This window comes from Rhyacophila brunnea, unplaced genomic scaffold (assembly GCF_057557595.1).
Source record: "Rhyacophila brunnea isolate RB1 unplaced genomic scaffold, BYU_Rbru_1.0 scaffold_4, whole genome shotgun sequence".
Classification (NCBI taxonomy): domain Eukaryota; kingdom Metazoa; phylum Arthropoda; class Insecta; order Trichoptera; family Rhyacophilidae; genus Rhyacophila; species Rhyacophila brunnea.
In genome coordinates this window covers 38,702,899-38,730,495 of record NW_028233068.1, presented here as the reverse complement: position 1 = coordinate 38,730,495, position 27,597 = coordinate 38,702,899, and the positions used below count along the sequence as shown (strand labels likewise).

Sequence of the window (27,597 nt, the reverse complement as noted above, 5' to 3'; positions counted from 1 at the left end):
TATTTTTATTAAATTAATCATTCTACTTTTCAGATTTATTTTTATGACATTAGAAAGCATTATTTTGGGTGGCTTAAAATATTTTGTTTAAAATTCTTCTGAATATGTTACAATTGGGTAGTCACTCAAGAGTACAAGACTACTGTTTTATAGACATAACTGAGAATCTGTAAAATAACTTGCTACCTAATTAGGCATTTGGGATAAGAATACATTTATGGATATTAAAGTAAAAGCAGTGGAAGTATTTGTAAATAAAAAACATTTTAATAGTCATCTTATCATAAGCGCATTCAACATACATGCAATAATTTAAGAAAAATAAAATACTAGTCTTAGAAAAATACGAAAAAATATGAAATTTAAATATAATAAAGTTCATACTGCTTCATTATAAATATAATATTGTGAGAACAACATCTCGGAACAACTTCGAAGAGTCAAAATTATATTTAGATCTTGGGGTCAGTCGGTTGAAGCTTTACCAAATCTTCAGAGATTTCCCAGAGCTTCTTAGCTTTGGCCATATCGCTGGCTCCGGAATGAACATCCCTTTCCTTGCAATCCATAAAGTATTTTCCTGTAACATTTTCTACTTCTTCGGACACTGCAACGTGGAGTGTTGTCTGGCAACCCTGTACTGGAGTCTTGAAAAATCCCTTGATGATGAGCTTGAGGGGAAGGTTTAGAGGGAACGGCACATTTCTCCAAATGCCTGAGTCAATCATACCAGGGTGAAGACAGTTGGCGGTGATTTTAGTGCCTTCTAGTCTGTGTGCCAATTCTTTTGTGAAGCAAATGTTTGCGTATTTGGATACATAGTAAAGGTAAGCTGGGAATGTTGATGTTGGGTTAGGATTCTCCAGATTCAAGAATGCCATACGGTACAATTCTGATGCTACTACTACGATTCTTGCTGGTGCACTCTTCTTCATTAGCTCGATGAGGAGATGTGTAAGCAAGAATGGACCATAATGGTTTGTGGCCATTGTGGTCTCTAAACCATCATCTGTGACTGTCTTTTTGAAGGTTTGCGCGAATCCAGCATTGTGGATTAGTACATGAAGGCTCTTTTCAGTCTTGTTTACATCTTCAGCGAATTCACGGACAGATTTCAATGAGCTCAGGTCAAGTTTCTTGACTACGACTTCAGTGTTCTTGGTTGATTCGACGATTTCCGCTGTAAAATTTAAAAAAAAGTCGTATTAATGTAAATTTTAATGGTAAGTATCTATCTAGTCTACCAAAAGTTTTACTGGTATTTGTTTTTATCAAGCAAATTTAGTTGATTCACATTGACTATCTAAGCTAAACCAAACTTGTATGAAAGCAATCGATTACACGCCTAATTATATAGAACAGAATCACCTATAAATCATGATCCATTATTAAATATTCGTAAAAAGGGAGAATTTAAAAAGCGTTGTTATTATTTATTATCTAGAATATAAAAAAAACTAGGTATTTCTGGCGGATAATAAATAGGAAGAGATTATCTAGAATTTAGCATGATGTTGGCCAAGTTGGTAGAGTGGCCGTTTTTTGTATAGATACAAAGCTGTAGGTAAACAAAATCATATTGTTTTTTAGTTTGTAACTAATCCAGTGCAATGGCCAGTTAATGGGTTAGATTATTATTCAAACACAATGCGCTTAGTGATGGAAATTATCCGATCAACGTTCAGGAAATTACTGCATGTTTTTGACGGATCAATAGTAATACTAATAAAAAATCAGTGGGAAGTGCTTGCATTTTAGTGTATATTATTTTGATGCGGTGTGCCGTCCGAAAAGATAAATGGTCCCAATTTTTTTTTGAATATCAACACTTGCCACTGAAACAGGTGACCGATATCGGTTAATGATCGATTTTTTTAAAGCAGCCTGATACGTCATTGATGTGGTTTCAACAGGATGGAGTAATGGCGCAAATTGCCAAAGCATCAATGGCAATAATAGTGCAGCAACTTAAAAACAACACCTATCGAGGAATTTGAGTGGCAGTAGAGGTAAATATTATTACTCCACAATGGCACCATAGGCGAATCGCAGGTGTATTGGCAGTGTTCGCTACAATGGCTGTTTCAATGTTGGAAAAAATACCACTACACTGCAAGCCGATTTTGCGGTATCCATGGTATCACTGTAGAATAATTTATCTATACAGCGTGAACTGAGAGACAAGGCAGTAAAGTAGACGGGAAGTTTGTTTATAAGGGAAAGTGGGGGTCACGCAACATGATACCTACTTCAAATTTTATTAAAAAAGGTAGGTAGGTCCCTAACTAATTTTCTATTTAAGAATTTTATACCTGTGATACACAAACTGGAATGCGACAGATGGCCACCATGTATGTGCGAAAGGTACCTAGATAAATGAATGATAGTAGGGGTATTATCAATTCCCTTAAAATTTTGTAACATTTTTATTAAGATATACTATTATAGATATACCTACCTACCAACGTAATAAAGATAATTTATAAAGTAGTTGCCTAATACAAGTTACAATATTTAATTTGTTATACCTAGTTCAGTACTCGAAATTGAAAATTTTACGAACCGGAGCGCTCGATAATTTTACGAAAATATTTAGGTAGATAAATATATAAGTAAATGCATATATTTTTAATTTTATGTGTAATTTATAAAAATAAGTGGGTTAGATTCTTTGTTATATGGCTTATCTACCTCAGACGGTCAAATTAATTTTTCCACAAGACGGAGCGATAATTTTGAAAATTTTATGAACCGCTTAATTGAATGCACTCCGGTCCATTTCGAGCCATATACGAAAAAATATGTTGTCAATTGTGCCCAAACTGTTGTACCTAGTTATTTTAAATCTAACCGATATCTACGCAGTAAAACATATTATGAAGTAAAGATAAAGAAAACGCTACCTCTGGCCTTGTCAGCGAGCTCCAAATTTCTGCAAGCCATAATAACTCGGGCTCCTCTCTTCGCCAAGGCTAGAGCCGTCTCCTTTCCGATGCCAGTATTGGCGCCGGTGATGATAACAGTTTTTCCATCCATCCTTGAGCGACTCTTGCACTTTCCACAAGTCAAATAAGCGTATAGTCTCAGACCACCGAGGACAGCTAGGATTGTAAAGAGAATGAGCAAGCCAATAGCTATCACGACCGGAATGATGACGTACAGGTAACTCCAGCTCCAAAAACTCATTTTCTGGAAAACAAAAAAAAAAAACATCAAAAGTAAGTAATTTTTAATTGATCAAGTATTTTTTGTTTAGAATTGTTAGGTTCACCAAAGTAAGCAAAAACAATGACTATAAACAGTGGGAAGCAGCGCGCTATCGTTGATGCGTATATTGGCGTCCCAATTAAATTAAATAACATTATTATTAGGTGGGGACCTATTGAACAAAAATAATAATATTTGGAAATATATAGAACATGTGATAGTACTTTTTATCAATCGAACCATTTCTGTCAATATTTTTTATATGATATGTAGGTAGCAGTGGCGTGCAGTTCATATTATATGCTGTAAATGAGAACCATCCCCATAAATATTCGATAAATAATTTGTATGTATTGTACATTTTACTCTCTCCAAAGATTGAATAATATTTGTATATTATGTACTTTCCCGAGACTCACAATTGAATGTCTCTTTCATGTTATAGATATGTATAATATTATTATGAGTATTACATAACTATGTTTAGAATACCGCAGAGTTACCTATTCGAAATATCACACACAAAACTACTAAGTATATAATATTTAGCAAATAGTAGTTAAGTATGTATTTTTGACAGTAGGTACCTATTCCTATAAGCAAAAGTCACCGCACACCACAGGTAGATAGGTACCAAGCTGCGAATCGAAAACTCTTTCCTAAAATTGATTCCTTGCTACAATCGTGAATATTTGAGATAATGAATCTGGCTACATATTAGGTACTATCTACGTATTAACTGTTCCTGAGACATTCCCAGTCATAAAAAATGATGCTTCACATCAAAATTAGGGTCGCGTGATCGCTCGATTAAGACCGGGTGTGGTGAGGAGCAGTTGTGGTAACTTCAATGCGCGAATTAATTTAATGGCGTCTGATACATCTGATATAGTGAATGCATATAAGGATATATATTAGATTATATATGTCTAAACATGTCAAAAATGTAACGGTTTAAAATAATATAATGCAATGCTGTTACATATAACATGTAAAGGTAGATTGATATAAATGTATGTTATTATTCAAGATTGTTGTGTTCAATGTATTTACATACCGTTATGATTGGTCCCTATTTAATTGCATTTTGTTTAATATGTAGCAAACGCAATAATAATTTATAATCTTTGCATGGAAAATTCATAGATCGTATCTATACATAAAGATTTTTATTAAGTCCGCAGGTACCCACATACCTACGTTTTATAATAATTGAATCTATTAATGTGAAGTGATATCAATTATACAAATAGTCAACATGGCAACCTAGACCTAGAGCCTATTATTATTATGTTTATCACAGTAATAATGCATGGTTTCATGAAAGAGTGGATTCTAGACAAAAATATTGTAGATACTAGCGTCAATATAATAATATGAGAAGGTATAAGAAAAGGTTTTTACACAAGACCCGCAAGACTTTCTTTTTCATTTCGACAGGTCAAATATAGTTTACTTTCATGGCCGCTTTCACTTTTCCGTATATTTTTAACGCAATGCCACTGCAATATTTTGAATCAAACCTTGGTAGACATAATAACCTTCAAAATATATTAAACTTTGATGTTGAAGAAGACCTTCTAGCTCTTTGATTAACATAGTAAGTGATTCCTCATGCATGTATAGTATTTGTTATGAAATAAATAAGTGGCAATCAAGAATAGCCGCATAATAAAAAAATAAAATAAGTAGGTACATACAATATGATAGATATCATGTGCATTATAGTGTATTTATAAAGTGTGCAAGTCTAGAATATTTAACAGAAAAACATGTGTCTCGAAAATATATAATATTTCACATTTGATTTTGTTTGAGGAAAAATTTCTTATTAAACATATTTTTTGGATATTAGGTATTTGAAATGGCATTGAAAGAAGTTAATAGTCACGGACAATAATCGTTAATTTATTACTGTCTAAAACCAGTTTTTAATACGGATTGAAAGGTTGAAGCCTACAACCATTTTAGTGTTTAAAAAAATGTATTTTTTTGGATATATTTTTACCAGTATCAAATATTATTTATATACTATGGATAAAAAAATCAAGGATACCATTGAACGAGAATAAATATATTTATTATCGGGTATTAATCAATTACTAATTAAAATATTCCTTTCAGTTTTAACCAAATTGTATAAAGTACTATATTAGTATGATAGAAAGATGTTAACAAAACACAAATGTTTAAAATGTTTTAATTTAATTTATTAATGTTTTTATAATAAAATTTAAAAAAATGTATCGTTAGTTTATTATAATAGGAAACTATTAGAGATGTATAACAAGAATGATTTTGTTTTAATCTTGTAATTTTAAATATTTTAATTTGAATATACATAACAAACAAATATTTTTATTATTATTTTAATATCATTATGTACTTACGTCCTACGACCTACACAATACTATGTTGATCTTGATAGGTACTTAGAATATACACTAAACTGAAAGCCGGATGTAAAATTGACTAAGTATATGTCTGGTTTTACCGCCAACTATTGTAATATTAATTCATAAAAGTTTTTTGTATAATTCTGTAAATATATTATGGGCTAGTAAAAAAAAGTATAGAGCGAGTGCGTACGTACGCTTTCTGTCCACAATTTGTATAAGAATTTTTGACAAAATTGTCCGTGAGGCAAAGAGAAACCTGTTTTCAAGATGAGTTTCGAAAACGAAACATGTTGTGAACGGGTCCCTACGAAATTTTCGGAGGTTGCAACAGAGAAGTACATGCCTACGTGATATTATTGGAGCTTAATCGAATTCAAATGATTTGTTAAATTACACTAATTATTAATATCAACGAAATATTAGTAATTGCAACATAGAAAAATAATTACTACGCAGTACATACAATGATACTGCATCATGTTCATGGAAACTTTAATTTGGATTTACTACACAAAGTTTTTTTAAAACAATGTTTTGTTTCACTAATAATTATTGTTGAATTCATCCAAATATCAAATCATGCATAAACTTTACACAAATATTGGCAGAGCTTTATATTAATGATATTTTATATTATTAATTACAAAATTACATAATTACACAAAATAATAATATAACATAAGCATTGTAATGACTAATGAATGAATGAAAATATTAATTGAAGTTTTATTTGATGTTTGTAATCATCGATTAATTTCTGTCACTAATAAAAATGAGATTTGATTAATTTATTAACACTGCAAACATTAAAAGCATTGTATTATTATGTCTATTGAATGTAAACTGTATAACTAACACCTACTACATACCTATAACCTAGGTGCCTTTTTAGTTTAGTTGTAATAATTAACACTGGCGGGGTAAATGTAAATAGGAAACATGACAAAAGATCATATACCACAATGTTGCCATAAGTAAAACGTACGTTAATAAAAATAAGTACTCACATGCAATCATAATATTTTTTGAGAATGGAATTATTGTAGTTTCACGACAATGGCACGACGTCTGCGTACCAAGAGACAAATAATTCGAGTGTGCTGCTGCTGTTGCAGGTGTCTTCGGTCGTCTCAACACGAATAACTACCAGAAGTACCAACTTAATGAATAAAATGAGTGATTTTACCTTCGGCTTGTGCACCGTGACTGGCAGGGATACCAATCAACCAATATAATTAGTATGATAGAACAATTTATAATAATTAACATACCGATAATTTTAATATTATTAATACCTACTTGCCTATAGCTAGGCAGGCTATTTTCATGTAATATTGAGTAGAATTGGTTGAGCTCCAATTTTTAAAAATTCCCTGTTCCATAAAATCAGAACCCTGGTTCAATAGTTCGGTTCCGTTTTTCAAAGAAATCTTAGGCTCCATTTCTATATAAGAAGAATTACTTCAATATCTTTGATGTACACAATTTAATAGTAATTGTTGGGATTTTAGTTGGTAGTATTACAAATAATTCATACTTAGTATTAATAATAATTAATGATTTACGATCTGTGCAACGTTTAGCTTCTGAAATCAGAATTCAATCGTCGATTGCTTATTATACTATCTATATAGTGTGCAGAGACATAGTTACATAATAACGTTTGTTCTATTGTTCGAAAATTGGAACAAAAATGCATGTAAGACCGATGTAAGACGTGTTTAGTATCCGCGATCTATGTTGGTTTAGATAAATGAATTTATAAAACAAACATGTAAACGAACATTTCGTAAATGAGTGTATTTTCAATAGAATTGAATAGATATACACATATTAGATATTTTCCGATTGGTAAACACACAGCCAACAACTAAACAATGATTCATAATATTGTAATAGTGGTGCCAATTTAAGTCCACTCATTGAGTAGATTATTATTAACTAATGAGATATAAAAAAGTGCAATAAGCAGCATCTATTCACTAATGTATAGGAAGAGGTAATTGGTCACTCAGTTAAATTAATTTTTTAATTAATTTTTTTAAATTTACTATTTATTTTTAATTTTAAATAATTATTTTATTAATTTAAAATTAAATTATATAAATATTCATTAATAGGTTATTATTCCTACGATCAAGGGTGTATTTACCAGTACATTGAGTGCGCGCAGTGGTAGGACCCCGCGTTGATAATGGGCCGCCAAATTAAGGGCCCACATGCTTAGCGTAGGTCAAAACGGAGCTTTTATGGTATTTTCAGAGCATAACCCTGGACATTCCTTGAACGTTGTAGATAATATATTTATATAATTTTGAAGCCTTATTATCCTTCATATTTATTTTAAACATTTGATAACTGCATAAAGTATTTTTATTACCTACATAAAATAGTTTTCTTTTTTTATTATTTTATTTTGTTTATTTATTTTTTAAACGCATTTAAAAAACCATTAGTAAAATTAATGTTAACATTATATAGTGACATATTTACGATAAAAAATTATATTTTATAATCTTTTTGGTCCCAAATTTGACAAGAATTAGGCATTTTACTATTCAAAAATGGGCACGATTAACACATTCGAAGATAATTCTAAAGATACTGATTATAAGATATGTCTTTGACCATTCAATTGTGATAAACATCCTACGAATAATGTTTGCTTGATAATAATTATTGACCTAAGAAGAAGGTAGTATTTTATGAAATACGCCATTTTTATTGGCATTTCCCAGTGGTTAAGCTACAACATACGGCCGTAGCCATAAATTGAAAAACGATAAATGAAGTAGGGAGTAAGATAATGGTAACGCTCGTGTTTGAACATGTACCGTTTTTAAAAAAATATTTTTTTTCCGTTATTTATATTTCCCGTGATATGTCCGATTAAGATCGGGTGTGGTGCGGGGCTGGGTGTTTTGGTGGGGCTATTAACTTCAATGATTGATGCAATAATTAGATTGATGAAAATAGGTACAGCACGTATGATGGCCAAGCACTGGCGAAGCGCCTCACGTTTCGTGGACCAGAAGGAGAATGCAGTGCGGAAAGACAACCTTGGTGGGTTGATAGCATACAGAAATACTCGCGAGTGCTGGGAGTCATCCACAAGAAAAGGGGAATGGAATACAGAGCAGAATAGAGCTGTATGAGGAAGCCATGTTCCATTCCAGGCTTATAGCACCACACTGGGATATTTTCCCATTTTCTACGTAAGCCTACAATACAACAGCGTGACCTGATCAATGATAATATTACTATTGTCACTTGATCGGTTGGTGTGATATAATTATTAATTTGTTGACGCGATGTCACTGTGATTTTATAATTTAGATGTGCCTGGTACATTATTGTGCTCTTTTTTATTGATTCATCCATGCTAACCGAAGTCAATCATGCTTAATGGTGAGCACTAACCTCGCTTTTTGGTAGAGAAAAGTAATTAATAAAATCTCTCATGGTTCCAAAGTTTGCCAGTGCATTATTTATAAAGACAATCGCGTTTATTGTGTGATGGTATGGCCTAAACGTTTCCATTTCAATGGAACATCTGAAAAAATCATCATGACTCATTAATATTGAATACGCAGTGGCGGGTTTAGAGATGAACTGACTAATTTTGAGGCCCCCAACGACAAAAAAAAAATAAAAACCTCAATTCACACCCATTAAAATCATTATTATTGAGGATGCCAGTGTTGACACATAATAATATTAGTGGTTTATTTTGTATGTACAAGTAAGCATCTGTTTGAGCGAATATGTATGTTGTTGGTTCTAAAGATATAGTTATGCTTGGTACTGTTTTATACTCAATTTGTGAGAAATACGCATATTTTAAGATTTTTGTATGATGTATTAATTTTATTACTTGTTTAAATTTTTTTAAGACAACCTTTTATTTAAATCATCTGACGAATTGGTTGAGTCATCTGCATCAAGTAAAAATGCCACTGTGAATAGGTACTGTATTAGGTCTATGTATTGATATCTAATCACGAAATACGAAACTTTAGTCAATCCTACATAGTATATTGTAGAAGAGGTAGCTTTTTCCAGCGTGAAACAATTTGATACTTAGTTATAGTTGAGATGCCGATAATTCAATAAATAAAAATGCATAGGTGACCAAGTTGAGTAAATCAACTACAAAGTAAAAACTAGTTTGTAAATTGTAGGTACATCACATTACATACAATCCATGAATAAGATCTTGTTCTTATCTTAAATGACCCATTATTACTATTCCAATATAATTATTAAAATATACATTATCAATGTTATCAGTATTATACAAAGGGCGAGTCAGATCAAATTATTTACATATTTACAAAGATTGCTATAGGTATATATTGATATAAGATTGCTGAATATAGTATTCTTAATAACATATTAAAAATACTTTATGGACGGGCGACCATGGAATGTAATCCAATATTTGGCCTAAAATGCTTATAACTTTTCATATAAAACAGTTACGTACTTGTATTCTGTTTCGTATATTAATATAATATGCAGTGACAGGAAATATGTTCCTAATTATTATTGTTTATAATATGTCACTTCTACTGTTTTACATCTTGAACTTTCAATTTATTAATACTACTGACTGAAGTATTTAATAGAAGTTACGTTTAAAAGTTTTTTTATAACTAAAAGACTTTTTTGTACTAAATCATAGGGGTCGGATTTGGCGACTTGGCATCCACCTATGGGCATCTGCAGAATAGGTATAACCAAGTACAACTGACAAGGGTTAAGAATTATTACCGTTTAGTATGTACCTACAAAAATAAATATTAAACGAGAGTTTTACTATCATTGAATCTTTGATTGAAAGAAATATCATTTCATTACTTATCCGATGTTAAACCAATTCGATAAATTCATAACATACGATAACAATAATTATTTCTACGATTCAATTTAGTAAAAAATGTTTGAGTGATAATTATTGTTTGTAGTAAGTATTGTTGTAAGTATATATTGTTAAAACGTCATTATAATAATTATTACATTCTTAAGTGGGATATAAGATATAATAGTTTAAATCCGACAGGTATTTATTTTATGACTAATATAAACAATACCTACGTTGGCACGTCATTGGATTTTTTTCTATTAAGGCCACGATATCATAAGAAAAACTGAACCAAACGGAATATTATTTAGATACATATATAAAATTTAAATATTTATGTACTATGTAAACAGGAAGTGAAATAATAGATACATATTATATTAATTAATAACTAAAGATTTGGAATAAAAAATAATTATTTGCTAGGTATTTTGCAAACATTATGATGAATATCAATTAAAAAATATTGTATGCTATAATTTCAGAGGTGTGAAGCAGGCATACTTTAATTCTTAGGCCCGTTTCGATATAATATAGGAGGCCATTGTATTAGAATAAAGGTACCTTTGTATTATGTTTATGAATGCCCCAGAGCTAATGAGTCAACGCATGTCCGGTACACTTTTCCGTCGGCTGCTACATTCTCAAGCCGCCGATACACTTGTTTTTATTACCGCAGCCAGTTTTATGTTCTAATTTATATCGCGAAATTATGCGTTGACTCATTAGCTCTGGGGCGTTCATAAAAATAATACAAAGGCCCTTTTATTCGAATACAAAGTCCTCCTATATTATATCGAGTGCGACACCGGTGTCCCGTCTGAAACGGGCCTTATGGAGTTGACACGTTAGTCAAGTAATTAGGCTACAAAGTCTACAATGCAACAGTGTGTTTTTATGTTGTGTGACAGATTTTAATTTGACATTCAACGATATAATTATATTTCACAACGAGTCGTATAATATATTAACATAACCGATGCTGCGATATTGAAAAGTCTCAGTAATTAAGCGAATTGCTAAATTCCAATTCTAAAAATACTTAATGTTCGTGGTCTTATTTAAAAAAAAAAATATGTGTATACATAAATATTCAACTAATATATTTTTAATAATATCAAACCGGTTGAAACAGATACAATATCAAAAGACTTTTTAAATTATTACTTTTATTTGAAGAGCACAATAGAAAAATTCTTCAGCCTATTTCATGCTATGAAGTGTAAATTGGGAATAAATAAACTTACCTAATTTAAGCGTAGGATTGAACTCTATAATATATTTCACATTTATATTATGATTGATCGAGATCGAATTTTATTTATACCTGTCGTTATCTAAGAGTGATGCAAAAAATCTACCTTTTCTTTAATGGTATAAATAGGCAAAATGTAAAAAATAATGCTTAGACAATAAATGTTACATAAATTATAAACTTAATAGATTTTCGCCAATTATAATTAAGCATGTGATGGAATTTTATCAATTGTTATTATTTTGAACATGTTTCCAACAAGGAAGATAACAATTTAATATGGTCCCTTGCGTGTTATAATAGATTAATGTGGGTAATGACGTGGTCAGGAAATAGCACGGATTATATCATAGTAACTTAATTAGACGTTATGATGTGTAAAAACATATTAGGAAATAATAAATGAAAATAAAACAGTGTATCGAATCCACAGTTTTAGGCGTTTTATTAAAATTATAATAAAAAATGATGAATAATAAGAGTAGATACAAATTAAATACATACGAGATTATTATAAATTTAATGTACTTATTTTTTATATTCGCTTTCTATTTGTTTAGCTGCGCGGAATTAATTTTTTTAATCATAAATAACGTTTTTTTGATTGTACGTTTATCTTTATTAAATAAAAAAATATTTTACTTTATGGTTTTGGATACATATTTATTAATTAAAACACTTTAAATGAAAATTATCGAAAAAATGTCTTAAATTGCAAGCTTCGTATTTTTCCGCTACATGTCTCTTGTAGGTGGAGTATTAATCTTAATATTAGATTGTTTATTGGTGACCGAAACGATGCCAAACTTGCAAAGTATTAAATAATATTATATTAATATGGAAAATATTATTTCTTTTATGCACATAAATAAATTTTATTTAATTCCATAATGTTAAATAATATTATTCAATAAAACTGGTTTGACGGTCTTCAAAATAATTTAGGATTTTTCAATGTTTCAAGAATTTCTATAATAATTAACTTGTTTCTATGCGATTGTAAATATAAGATTTAAACACTAATACCGATATATTAGAAAAATGGAGTTTTGTCATAGTTTAAATGCATGTACATATAATGAATTATAATGATAGGTTAAATATAATACGTGGTTGCAATGTAAATAGATTAATTATTATATTGATCTACTGTCGAAAAAAACAAGTAAAATCTCTAATAACAAATCATCGTCTTACAATAACCAGAATAACTATTTTTAGAACAACGTTAGGCACAGAGGTGCACTTTTCGATACAATTCGAGGTCAGAGTATTTTTTGCCGCCTAGAACAACACAATAATTCCAAAACGTGATTTTTAAATTTCTAATCGAGATATTGGTCATAGGAAAGTTGTTTCGATTACTTTTTTTACAATTGCATCGATCATATTTTATGGACACACATTATATCGGAGAAATTTCCATAGCATGTGAAATAAAGAGAACATTTTTATAAGTAGGCAAGTGGGTAGATTATATGAAATCTTTCCTCAAATTAACTACGAGTCTCAATCATAGAATTATTGGATTCACCGTAGAATTCGGATGATTTATCAATTTTGTATCTAATACATATAAATTATTACTCACAATTTATTTTTGAGCATATATATGTTATTTATTATTATTAAAATATTTGTTTCGACTGCATAGTCGCCATTATTCAGTATTGGTAAATTTAGGTACCTACATATTTTTTACAACTTATACGCGACGTAAATGGAAGGTCTGCCATTCTAGGTAGTATTGGCTTGTGTGTCTCTGATAATTATCTTAGAAATCAGGGACATCCGTTATTTGTTCTCCCAAGGTGTAGAACTAGCCGGCCATTAGTAATGCCAATTGGGAGGGCAATAATTATGTTTAATCAAAATCGCTTCGGATATTGATATACATATTCAACTTACGCGAGGTGAATTTAGGTGGACGTTGTTTTACGAGTTTTTAAGATAGGGCCTATCAACCTAGTTCACTCTGTGTACTTCCATGTACTTTAATTATTATTATTGTATACCTAATATTACCTTTTTTAAATTTTTTTAGTTTAAAGTTTAAAGAGTTTTAAATGAGAGGGAGGGTTCTCTACTCTATATTAATAGGGATTGTAATGCTATCAATGGTATTTAGTAACAAAATATGGGGTATATAATTTAATATAACCGACTTTATGTATGATCACAATACTGAAGCTCAATTTGATATAGATACAAAAGAAATTCTACAGATTTTTATGTTGAAATCAAAATTAAACCGTAGAAAATGATAAAATGTGATGTATTTATGAGTAAATAAACCGTAAGTAGGTAGATAATTATACAGATTGCGAAGAAAAATAAATTATCTTTTTTATATTTAATAACTTGTACCGATCTTTTAAACAGGCGGCCTACGTGCATAACACGGTGCCTAAATTCGATACAAAGAGAGAGTACCTTTCACATTTAAAAAAAATCTTATGTTAGTTTAGTGCAAAAAAAAAGGAAAATAATTATTGACTCGCTTGAAATTAGACAGTTATGTCGGTATATTAATAACAATCAACATTTCACAGATTGTTAATTGCAATCTTTATTAAATTAGACATAAACAATATTAAGTTCACTAGTATAACAAAATGGTATATTTAATTTTGTACCAGTTATTTAGCTGTCAAATTAAAATACCCATGATAGCGAATTGTGTGAAACCATTTTGCATGTCTACTAATAATTATAAATTGGTAAGTACCTACTAATATTTAGATATTAACTAAAATTTTAATTTATTGTATAATATATGTAGTGATTCATCACGAGTTATATATTATACTTTTGCGATTGACATTGACGCATTATTTTATATCGAAAATTTCATTTGTGATAACTGTACTTTTATTATTTATTTTATCGATGTACTTAATATGAAACATTGCTTGATTCCGCACATCTATTTTTTTAAAGTATACGATTAGTGGGAAAATAATGAAAAAAATAAAAATTTTGGTAGTTATTTATGCCCTTAAAATTTTAAGTACCTTTTACCTTATATAAAGGCCAAAAGGATTTACCTCTGTGTAATGCAATATATTTAAAAACATATATGAATGACAACACAGTTATCAAAATTGAGCTTTAAATGTTTTTGTTGTAATTATTGTTACTCATATATTAATCAATTAGAAATATATTAGGATTTTTTAAAATATCCAAATGTGGTTTATGGCCTGAACATATTATCATAAAGTCACGTGCTGTCCCGTGATGGTAATGTGTTTGGGCCATAAGGATTGTTCGTTCGATAGTATGTACAACAATTAATAATCGGTAAAACGTACAATGGTAGTTTACCAAATAAGTGGGAGAAGAGATGATCTTAAATATAGTGCCAGTAAATAGATAACTAGCATGGCCTTAACCCAATGCTTACGGGCCGCACAAAATTGTGTTTTTGCTAATTGGTTTTCAAATGCAAATGAACACGTTAATTAAAAAATTAATTAAAAGAGCCCGTAAACATAGACCAAATAATATATGAAAATAATTAATTTTAATGTGTAAACAAATATGATTTCCTTTTTAATTGTAATCCTGAAAATTAATGAAGTCAACATATACCGTAAACTCTGAAGTGAATCTTGGATAATCGTAACTTCATATTGTAGTAATAATTGGATGATCGACATAAAACTCTTGTATAATAATATGTAGATATGTTGAGTACCTAAAGCATGTTCTTTTAAGCTGGTAGTTAATTCCATAAATATCTACAATATAAGCAGTTATAAAAATATAATACAGCAAATGAATTTCCCGAAACCATTATTAAATTGTTGTAGCAGGTGGGTACTTACAGAGTCAAGTAATGGAACAGTTATTGTTTCCATATTGAATTGTAGATGGACAGAGATATCTAAAACTTCCGTGTGTGCCGGATATCTGAGATTCCAATGATAATGTAGGAACCTATATAAAATGATAATAACAGAGCAATGAGCTTGGAATGTTGGATAGTGTTAGACATAATATATGTAATTATAAAGATAATTTCGAGTGCTCAAAGTCAGACAACGTTATCTACAAAAAACGTGTTTTTTTTTTTTTTGAGATAACGTTATTTTACATTTACGGCTACATGATAGTCAAACAACGTTATGTCAATCTTTTCTAATTTCTTATTAAATCGTCAGTAAAGTTTAACGCTAACTACATAAGTTACCCTTGTTTTCATATTTTTTAATAACTATCCCTATAAATTTTAACATCATCATAAGCAAGATAAATTTACAATACACAATAAATTATAAAATATTAACATTAGGTTTTAAATAAACATTTCCCTTGTTGAGTTACAAGAATCTAAAATAACGATTTTTGGCTCTCCTGTAAAGTTGCACTTTTGTAGATAGTGTTGTTTGACACTAAGCCCTCGATTTGGTAGACTGCAATGCATAATAATATAAAGAAAAAATAATAATATTAAAACATAACAGCTGATTTATTAGTGGAATTAGATGCATTGGAAGCATGTTGGTGTAAACAATATTAAACATAAATAAACATAGATTGCTATGGAAAATTAAATGTCATCAAGCAGCTGAAAAGTCGTGATTGATTTTGATGGTATGGTAAATATTTATAATAATTCATGTGGGATTATTACATCCACATTAATGTTTGCGTTATAAAGGACATAATATTATTAAATTAAGCGAAGTATACAAAATAAGTAAATCGAACCATCGAAGACCAAAACTATCTAAAATTTGATTTTGGCTGATTTAAAGACATAGCTATTTCTTTTTACACAATGACTAAATAATAAGTTGGAAAGAAAAATAAATTCAACTATAATATAAATTATTTTAGTAGTAATATATTATGGCTATTATTATATTGAAAATTATTCGAATGTTACATTTTTGCACCATACAACTCATAAAATCTTGAGAATATTGATGTAATGAGTTTCGCATATAATCGTGCGTTGGTCTCTCTTGTTGTCTACCTACGTGTTAACTGCATAATTTCGGCGGCTACGTGACGTAGAGGGGACTGACCTAACGTAGCCTCTCATTTTTTGGTCAATGCCAAGGTCAACAAAGAAAATACAATAACATATATCCACATACACACGGCTTGAAATAATTATTTAATAACATTTTTCAATCGATTGATTGGTAGGTAATTAATTAAAGATGAAAATTATCCCAGTACGTAGACATCTAAATAGTAATTGAAATAAGTTGTATTATTATCCATTGTAGAAATAATTTCTGAGAATTTAATTAAGTTATTTTTGAATGACTAAACACAATGATAATTTAATGAAATGCATGATTTGGCTTTGTTTATAATTTATGAATAATGAAAATAAGCAACATTGATTATGTTGAAATTCAAATAAGTAAGGACCTGCCAGACACGAGAAGGATAGCTTGAGGAAGGTATTAACAAAATCATCGCCGACTTCCGGAGGTAACGGATATGGCACAAAAGAAAAAAACATGTGTCTACTTATCACAGATACAGTAAAGATATATCAACATATTTTAAACAAACACAGATAAAATATGGCGTAGCTAAATAAAAGTAGGTGCATCGGAACATTTAAAAAAGGAAGATAATCTAAATGCATTTAGCAAAATGTAGAAATAAAGCGAAGACCATTTTATCATCTTCGGTGATCTGTAAACAATGACGTCTAAAAATATTTTTTAATTACAAATGACCTTGTTTACTTGGTAGTGAGATAGATACAATGCAACTAATCGTGACGTGAAAAAAAATATTCGTGCACTAAAAAAAAGTTGAGTACTCGCGATTAAAATTAGTCTTTCAAGCATTTTATCTATTTCTATCAGAAAGTATACTCGATAAAAGACATTGTAAACTAAGATGCATATCATATTAGTAGTAGTTGCGATGATTAACCTGGAATTCTACTCATACAATTATTCTGTATGAGAAAGAAAAAGAGAGATAAGCATAATATATATTGTAATATGCGTAAAAAGGAATCAAACACGTTAAATGAACGTTGTTGAATTAGAAAACTGCAAAAAAACTATATAGAAAATCATAAACTTAGGTAGGTACAAAGTTGTCCAATACTTAATATTTTGCCTCTCCTGAAAAGTGGGTCATGATTTTAGACATATCTCCATTTTACTTTCGCATATAATATGCACATATTTTTTAATGAAATACAAGTTAAAAAATATTTTAAGTAGAAAATTTATATTTATTACGATTGATGCTATAATATACGTAGAATTAGGTCAGATGATAAATTAATAAATAGTTTATATTATAAAATAATTAAAGACATTTTAATAATGTAAATTATCTACTTAATTATGTCTTAAGGTAAGATTTCTTCGAATTCTCTTTTGAAATCAATTTCTATCTAACCAACAAACAGTATTTTAATCTAAACGAAATGGGTATGTATGAATCACAAAATTAACAAAAAGATATTTACGATATGGCAAAGAAGTCAATATAGTTTTAACGAATGACGCAAGTATTTATTTTTGACACAGACACTAAAAAAATGTGCTAAGTTTACACAAGTTCAAGGCTAAATTCAATTATTGCGATACTTTTCATAAATTTGTGATCTAACGACGTCATTTGGTAAAATTTTATTTAGACAGAATGATCTGCTAAATAAAATACAACTGAATTGAAGTAATTCAAATATGAATACAATATAGATATGAGTATTTGCACATTTGAAAAAAGTGTAGTTACTTACCTAATTATATACCCTCAATATTGAAAAATGAATATAATGTAGTCCAATGATGCATTTGACTGTTTAATATAGCAATATTTCAAATGTGAATTTAATTGCCACTCATAAAAGATGTATGTCAGTACAATGATGTCGGATTTTGAGTAATAGATTAAAGATGATAAAATGATTCTATGTCAATATAAAATAAAGAGGTCAACATTAATTGAATACTTATTGTCATAATCTATCTACTATTCTAAATAAGAAATGCAACACGAAAGTCGGTAGCCATCTTGAGGAATGCATAAAAACAGTTTATAGATAAAAAGTCATTGGTAAGATAATGATGTATTTTTAATTGCAACAAACTATGTATTGGATGATATGCTCTTTCAAATATAATATTCTAAACATGTACTGTTGACGCGATAAATATAAGGAATCTAAAAATAGATAACGTGAGAAGACAAGACAATATTACATTCTGCTTGAGTTATATTCCATGAAGTTTTAATAAGTTTTAGCCAATTGTTTTTGTCTCTTCCAAATTCGGAATACATACAATACATTGTTATATCGTACCGACTCGTAATATCGACGTAATAATACCTACACAGTAATTAAATAGTTCAATATTTGTCTTAGATTAAGAGATTTTTCAAAATTATTTTTTTAAAACTTGTTCTTATATATTATTATCATGTTATGAATTAAATTCTTAATTAATGTTTTGGTCCATACATATACAATTAGATTATAGAAATATAAACTTTGATAGCAGCTGGTAAATAATCTTACAAAAAACTAGTTTCACAACAAAATAACGATTATATTGTTGCCAAAAGATTGCTTTTTGTCTTGAAATAGACATTAATAAATTGTTAAGAAGAATTTTCAAATACTTCCTTATAAAAAAAGTAATTATGAAATAATGTAGTAAAAATGGTTCTTTAACATAAGATTTTACAAAGAAACAATATCGTATGTATGACATTAAATAGTTGTTTAATTTTAAGGTGACAATATTATTATACGCATTTTTTGAAAAATCTTAATTCTGCTCCAGAATTGATGCATCCTTGTGATATTATTAAGCAATTTTAAGTTTATCGTCATAGAAAAAACGTATGTGCGTACATATTATGTGAATTTGAGATTATAGAATGTTACATAAAATCCCAACGAAATACGTTTGCAATTATCTACTTCGCTATATGTATTATTATTACATAGCCGTATTGCGTTTTGAGTAAATATGAGTTATTCTATCATAACCAGGACTTGAAGTGGATCGGAGCGGATCGGAATGCAACTCCGTTTCGTGAAATCCTAAAAACTATCGTTCCGTCTCGTAGAAAATTTAGAAATTGCATTATGGTGCATGAATTATTAAGAAAATATCAAACTCATTTACATTACATATTTTTTCTTACAGTTCAATACGAAGTACATGGTAGGTATATAAAAAAAGAGCAAAGACGTTTTAAAATTTCCGGAAAGTTATCGAACGTTCCGGTTTGGAAACTATTCTATTTTGAGTGTTGAATTCATAATTCCGACAATTAAAATATACCGACAAATAAAAATAACTTGCAAATAATATTAACAATCTAATTAAAATTTCAGCAAGTAGGTAGTAAACCATGACCAAAATATTTTTGCCAATTCCGGAACCGACATTTCAGAAATGATATAAGTATGTTAAACTTATATTAATTGTGAAATAATAATAATTGTTTGTTATTATAATTTTCATTCAAAGAAATCGACCACAATTTGTATATTTAACTAATTAAAGTTAATTATATTTTTGAACTATATGAAAATTGAGCATAATATTTTATTAATGGTAGGTAGGTAGGTATTAACTAAATATTTTTATGCACTTCATGGTCTTCCTATATAATACAAATACAATAATGTGTTTTGTATTGCCGTATGTATTTTAACAATATTAACACTCTATACCTAGTACCTACCATAATATAAATAAGTGATTTTCCAATGATTCAATGAAAAAAGAACACTTTAATTAATGATGACTAGACTATAGTTAAAAACTTACCGTTTACTTTTGTTATGCTGTTTTTTTCAACGTGGTGCGAAGCTTTTTGACGACAAAGTATTGTCACTTAAAAAAACGTGTGCTAACAATTATTTAATGTCCACTAAACTCGCCTGTCTGTTCGCTAGAAGATTCAAACGCAAACTGAATTACAATGCGGCAGGTTCTACACAAAAAGGCATTTCTCTACCGCATTTTAATCATTCACATATCTGTACACCTCTCATTGCAGCAGTGGTACTGAACTATTCGTTTAAAGTAAAAGCTTTCTTTAATACTTCATAATAGAATTTTTATAATAGTTAGGTACTATTTAGAATGAATAGAAATTGTATTAAATTGATTTTATTGCTAAAATTTTCCCTCCAAACCCATTGCGAATTAAAATAAAAATAGAACTGCATTATGGTGTGGATGAACAGGCCATGTTTTATTGGCTCACTTGACAGTGTCTATGTAAGGATGAAATCAGTCTTGATCTGAGTATCTATTATTTGAATAAGTACGCATGTATAAGAGGTTTTCAATCTGAAGTTTTTCTTAAAATTAGTTTATTCTGAGCTCCAATCTATTATACACTACACGATATTTGGTATTATTTTAATCTAAGAAAGTTTTGTGAAGTACTCTTTTAAGATTGTTTAAAAAAATCTACTTATGTAATGTATATAACTGTTTAATATTTGAAAACAATGTTCAATAGAAATATGATTGAAATATTATAGGATTTGAAAGTGTATATTATTAATATTATTTTATTTTAAGTATGGATGTTTCAAACCAACATAAAAAAATCCATCTAAAAGTTAAGTCATTACAAAAACTAGAATTGTACATCAATAAACAATTGTATAAAACAACCTAACATTGCATTATATCCTCGCTAAATATCGTTATTAATCAAACGTAGATTTAAAAATACAAATTGTAATGTACCTACTTGGGCTAAATTTCCAATTTTAGACATTTTAAATAGTTCAATCAATATATTATCATTCATTCATCAGTACAATTACTAAAATAGCTCTAGATAGGTTGAACTTCAAAAAAATTGTCGATTAAAATACAAACTTGAAGGATTTAATATAAATTTTGGACTATTATAAAAATTGGGAATTCAAAAATTTTCATAAGCAAAAATAATGTTCGGTGGTAAACTGATTAAAATATTAACTAAAATTCTATCAATTTAAGTTTGTTTGAGAAAAAATTACATCCATAAAAATCAACTAATTTCAAAATAACCAAAGAACGACAATAGTTCATGGAGTTACTCGTTAAAGAAAGACACGAAATAAAGTATTTGGACATAATATGGTCAATATGATAGAATTACATATTACGATAGTTTTATAATACTATATATTATTTAACCATTACGAAGTTTTTATATTCTGAAATTCGAAATAACGAGTTGGCGACTCAACCACAAAATTGTGGAAATTAATATAATTTTTAAACGTCTATATTACTAGAATATTGTGATTTTCAATTAGCATGAATTATGGTTTTAGAAAATTTATTTATTGATGACAGCGGCGTAGACATCACAGTGTCCCATCACTGTTTTTATTTGGATCTAAATTTGCAGTTTCCTTTTACTTCTGGAAAGTCGTAAGAGGCTGATAAAAATTTGGAGAGTTTGAACTTTATGAAATATGGCCGCGGGCGCAGTTTCAGTGCAAGACTTTCACCGTGACTTTGATCGAAAACACCTATCATTACGATCCAACATTGTATACACATAAAAAATATCAAAACAAAACTTATAATGGAACATGTTCTCGATTGATCCACGTGAATGAGATCGTATTATGGTTACTTGTATTTGGTGAGAAGTTTCTAAATGCGATTTTACTAAAATGATAAGTAGTTTTTTTTCCTTTGTAGTATCAGAATATTGCATACAATATGTGTCTAGGAAACGTATATATACCCCTATATATGTCACAAACTCCCTGTAGTGCTTTAACTTCAGGGATTAAGTATTTTTTTTAGATAGTTCAGTTTAGGAATCTGGACCATGTGCTTTCCCTTCAGTCTACTGAAAATGAGCCTCTAGTTTGGCTTGACGTCTTCTAACATTGAAGTTTTTATGTGTGAAACTGTAGGGAAATGTCCAGTATTTATACACATGTTTTATTGTATTATCGATACATACTGATAATTAAATTGTCTAGAGTAATTTGTTAGTAAAAGAATAACTGATCATTTGGTTATGTTTAAAACTGTAAAACCAATCTTTGGATGCCACGAACTATTAATAATTATGATCCAATTTCGCGTCCCCACTAGACAGACAAAAATGTGACCCTTTTCACGTTGATTTTTTTTTAAAGCAAATCTCTCTTTTTATTTCATAATACTAAGTGTTCATTCTCTTTAAAATAGTTATTCTATTGACATGATCAATACCTCCGTTCAAACATTCAAGCACTGCATTAAATTATATTTGTATTGTATATTTACCTACCGTTGCCACCATTGTATTGTGTACTAATACCATAATGTGATTTTATGTCTTATTTATTTTTATTGTACTTTATATTTTTTATTATAGTAATATTTTATTATTATTGTTATGTTTGCTCTATTTTACTGTTGTATATAATAATATTCTCTTTCATAGGTACATGCATTATTTATAAATAAATATGATATGATACTAATGCCAAATACCACAGATTCGGTGGCTTGATGGTCAACAGAAAGACCTACAAGATTGCTGGGAGTAATCACAAGAAGTGTGAAGAAGGGCGGAAGATTTAGAATAATGGACCAGTCTGCTTGAGTTTGTAAACCTCAATCAGAGGCTATATCGCTAGAAAAGAAGACGAAAGCGCAAATTATACATAATACTATCATACTATTAGCGATATAATGTTATACATACCACAGATTGTATGAATTTGTTTTCTTGCAAAAAATCCGGAAAATAAAACCATTACAACGAATATATTATTTCTCTTTAGCTACGTTTTTAAGCAATTAACATAGTTCAATACAAGTTTAATTGATTATAACATGCGTGCTAAAATACAAACATGAAAACCAGTGTAAAATCCACGTTATTAAGAAAATTAAGTAGGTACCTAATATCCCCGGTATAACCCTGTATGGTTATGTTGTTTTACAAATTTATTGTTTTATAATTTTCAATTCCTGCGGTTGACCTAAGTATTTAAAAGTATATTTAAAAAAGTCAAAGGCACCAGAGATTTATATTTGATAAATAATTTCTATTTCGATGTATTTTATACAGTTTGACTTACATCTAGGTTGGTCTCTCATGGCTGAGAATTATGACCACCTTGAAATGCAGCCATATTTTATGCGACTAAGACTTTTCACCCCACAAGTTAGCTCAGGGCAGACTGAAAACTATAAGCTCCTTCGCTTTGTTTATCATTCACGCCGACGCTGCTCACCTTCCCGGAGGCTACACAACTCCACCAATCTCTCCAGATTATTCGGTTCGCGACAATCAATATAATATCCAGCAACTGCAGAATGCTTTCCAAACATATTGTCGATAGTCGTTATTTTATACCGAATGTCACGACGATCGAGTAGTTTGTTTTGTGGTCTGCATAATAGATACAAAGCATTCGGCGCCAACGCCCCATTTCGAAAGCAACGATGCCTTCTGCTCTCTAACCCTATGCGTTAATGACTCAGCACCATAGAAAAATACGTAAAAATACCGTACCTACTTAAATATAATGATACAAATCACATAGAATTGAGAAATATTGTCAGTGGAGCCAGTGACGTCCCGTGGGGGTAGGCAGATTCACCATCGCTTGGGGGCGGCAGTTACTCGAAGGGCGGCAAATCGAGGAAAATCAATTGGAATATTTATAGAAATAGCTATCTAAACTTAGTAATAACGAAAATATCTTTCCATTAAAAAAATTAGCTCACTGGTTTTGTTGGGTTTGCGATATCTAGTTTACTTCCGTTGCTCTTCGATGTCCTTGGTGACCATAAACGACTTGCGAATAATTAGTCTGATATTTTGTTAGTAATGTACAACACTTTTTTTTAGATATTGGACTCATGAAAGGATGATAAAAATAATGTATAAAAAATGAGGCGGCATTTTGGCGCTGCCTAGGGGCGGCATTTTTGTAAGGATGTCACTGAGTGGAGCGGAGCTGACTTACCGTAGTATATGGACTAAGTATAAAAGATTTGACGAATCTTAGAAGACTTCACAGAAAACTCATCTAAAATATATACTCATAAGATGCGGAGATGTTGCTGTTATCGCAGTAAACTATTTAACCACTAGCATCGCTACTAAGTAGTGGCAGATTTGAAAAACTCGTATGACATTTTTCAAAATACTCAAGTGTAACTTATATAAATTTCAAGTAAATACAGTATTGAATAATACATTATTGTCATCTGCGTTTTTAAATTCTGCCTCTATTTAGTGGTGTCGACTTAATGACTGATTTTGGCTGTCTAAAGTTAAGAGGTAGTTAAGAATGATTAAGCATCTGATTCTTAGTTACCTATCATAACCTTTTGTCGAAGATATTTTAAATGATGATTGCCCTATTAAAAAAAAAACATATTAAAAGAGCACTGGTTTTTCATTATAATACTATTCAGGTAGGTAGTAAAATGTAACTATTTACATAATATACACGGTTCTAACAACACATTTCTTTCGTTATATTATGACGTAATACGTCCCAAAATACACTAGCCTCTTCCTGATCACATCTGGTACGAAGGATTGACGTTTATGTTTATCTACAAGTCGGGTGTTTGTTAAACGGTCGTACCAGTGTACTCCCGAGATTTGGTGGACGCATCGATTCACAAAATTCAACAACCGAGACCCCCAGTTTTAATTACATGGCACGTTTCAAAGCAATTCATGAGCAGAAGCACATACGAATTGAACAACCGGAATTTGCTTGTCAATGCTGGTGCCAGATTCACTCGAAAGATTACTAACGTCGCGAACTGTGGTGGAAAGAACATATTAATACTTTGGACGCGGAAAACGCGCACGGCGCGTAATGGCCAGGCGGCCGATCGATGTAATTAACGTGCATTTTAAAGGGGGCAATTAAAATCTCATTATCTCTTCAGCAGCGAAAGCGTTAATTAAACATGGTTACTATAAAATATGCATAACCAAGAGGTTATATAGTTTTGGCATGAAACAAATTATAATCGCAAGACACTGAGCGAGGATCAACCAAGTACAATCAACAATAGCTATTGTAGCAACAATAACATTAGTCCTGCCTAAAATAAATAACGAATCTGCGCATATTAATTTTTAAATGGTTACAATAATTATGTACCTACAGATACGGCATAGTTACTCATCTAATAAACTAATCATATTGAGTGATGTCTGTATTGATCTACGTATTTAAAATCTGCACATTTAAATGGTTATTTAGCTTTTTAAAATAGTCATTATGCGAGGTGGTCCAAATTCCACAATGTCTTTATAAAACTGTTGCTGGGAACCGGTTCATCATCATAGTGAGTGAGGAGTGTCAAGAATCATGATCGAATGAAGGCCAACGACACTCACAAATCTTTCTACGATCCACACATTATTTGGCGAGCGGCTTACGGTGAAAGGTAATATTTTTCTTTGTAATTATTATTACTAATCTAAATTTAAATGCAAATACATGCAGGTTACGAAAAAACTTTTCTTACGGATACATAATATAATATGACTCACCTACTTAATTACTGTACCAAATTAGGACGTCATCATATCAAGGTTCTTAAGACAAATGTGCGTAAGGAACATTTTGGAGAAAATTAATTATTTATGGGATTAAATTAGATATTTAAAATGTCATTTTCAGCATATACAAATGCGTTAACAAGGGTTATTTCGTCGGAAAGTTATCATAGTATTTTTCGATGGGGTAGTCGACTGTTGCTGATGTTTTTAATACCTACCAATTTGCTGTCCTATAAAGTTGAATTCCGTAATTTACACTAATAAGGCTTATCGGATTAGCCCTCTAGATATAAATATGAAAGTAGATAGTATGTACTTTGTATGGCTCCATTTATAATAATATAATATTATTAAAAATGATAATTTTGTGTACCCAATATAAAATTATATTGTATAATATACATTACCTAACTATTTAAACGAATTTAACATAATGATATGTATCTAGGTATCAAAAAGTAAATAAAAATAATACGTATACCATTGTTTCACTTATTAATGAGAAAATCATAACAAAATTATATTGCTTGTTTCAAACAACCACCATGAAGTCCACGGAAAATCTTATAGGAAAAATGCACGTAGGAAGTTTATTTTATTTTGATTGTGGACGTTATTTTTTCTCATTTGGTCTGTTATTTCGAAGGTTACATATTATAAATTATACGTATTACATTTAGCCGTTTCACAGTTCACAGTAAGTTGTCTTACTGGAAAGAGATGGTAGAATGACTGTTTAGTATTGAGATAAAAAAAATATGCGTTCTTTGACGAGATTTGCAGACAGTAATGTTCCAATTTTATTACATTCATTAAGAATATTAATTTGATATTAATTGGTATCAATATATGATAATAACGGTGTTATTATTATCAGATATTTCATCGGTACAACTTACAAGCACCTACCAGAATTTTATATACATTTTACAATATGATTGCATTTTTAATATACTTACCTAATTATTTTCTTCTGTCTTTCCCTTGTATTCCTGTTTTTATTAGATATTTTTAGGTGTTTTATTTAGACATGAATTTTATCTCAATATTTCTGATACTGACGACATTATATGCTCAAATAACAACCAATTCCCGTTTTACTTGTCGAAATAGTAGGTCCCTATAATATTCCAACTATATTGAAATATAATTACTATATACTAAGTTTACTTTTGAAGTATTTTAAACTGCCTGTACATATATATAGGTACTGGAATTATGTTATTGTTGAAACATATTTGTATGGGTAAAAGGGTACGCTGGTTCGATCACGTTGATAATACTCCAGCTCGTGAGCATGGCACGTCAGTCTTTGATAATAATAGTGGTTGGATCGTCATTACAAAGATGTTCTTTAC

At 29.9% G+C, this 27,597-nt stretch overlaps 1 protein-coding gene across 3 annotated transcripts; it reads right to left on the bottom strand.

Moving 5' to 3' along the window:
* Window positions 1-245: 245 nt before the first annotated feature.
* Window positions 246-20,654, bottom strand: LOC147067340 (retinol dehydrogenase 12-like). Of its 3 annotated transcripts, XM_085953629.1 has the most exons (4): window positions 20,509-20,654; window positions 15,556-15,667; window positions 2,904-3,189; window positions 246-1,180 (listed from the first exon to the last, which is right to left on the bottom strand). In XM_085953629.1, exons 2-4 carry the CDS (start codon window positions 15,586-15,588, stop codon window positions 453-455), a joined length of 1,047 nt encoding a protein of 348 aa, XP_085809755.1. In that variant the 5' UTR covers window positions 15,589-15,667; window positions 20,509-20,654; the 3' UTR covers window positions 246-452. The 3 variants fall into 3 exon arrangements, with proteins under 3 accessions (XP_085809755.1, XP_085809756.1, XP_085809757.1); XM_085953630.1 differs by lacking the exon at window positions 15,556-15,667; XM_085953631.1 differs by lacking the exons at window positions 15,556-15,667; window positions 20,509-20,654 and adding an exon at window positions 6,614-6,705.
* Window positions 20,655-27,597: the final 6,943 nt, after the last annotated feature.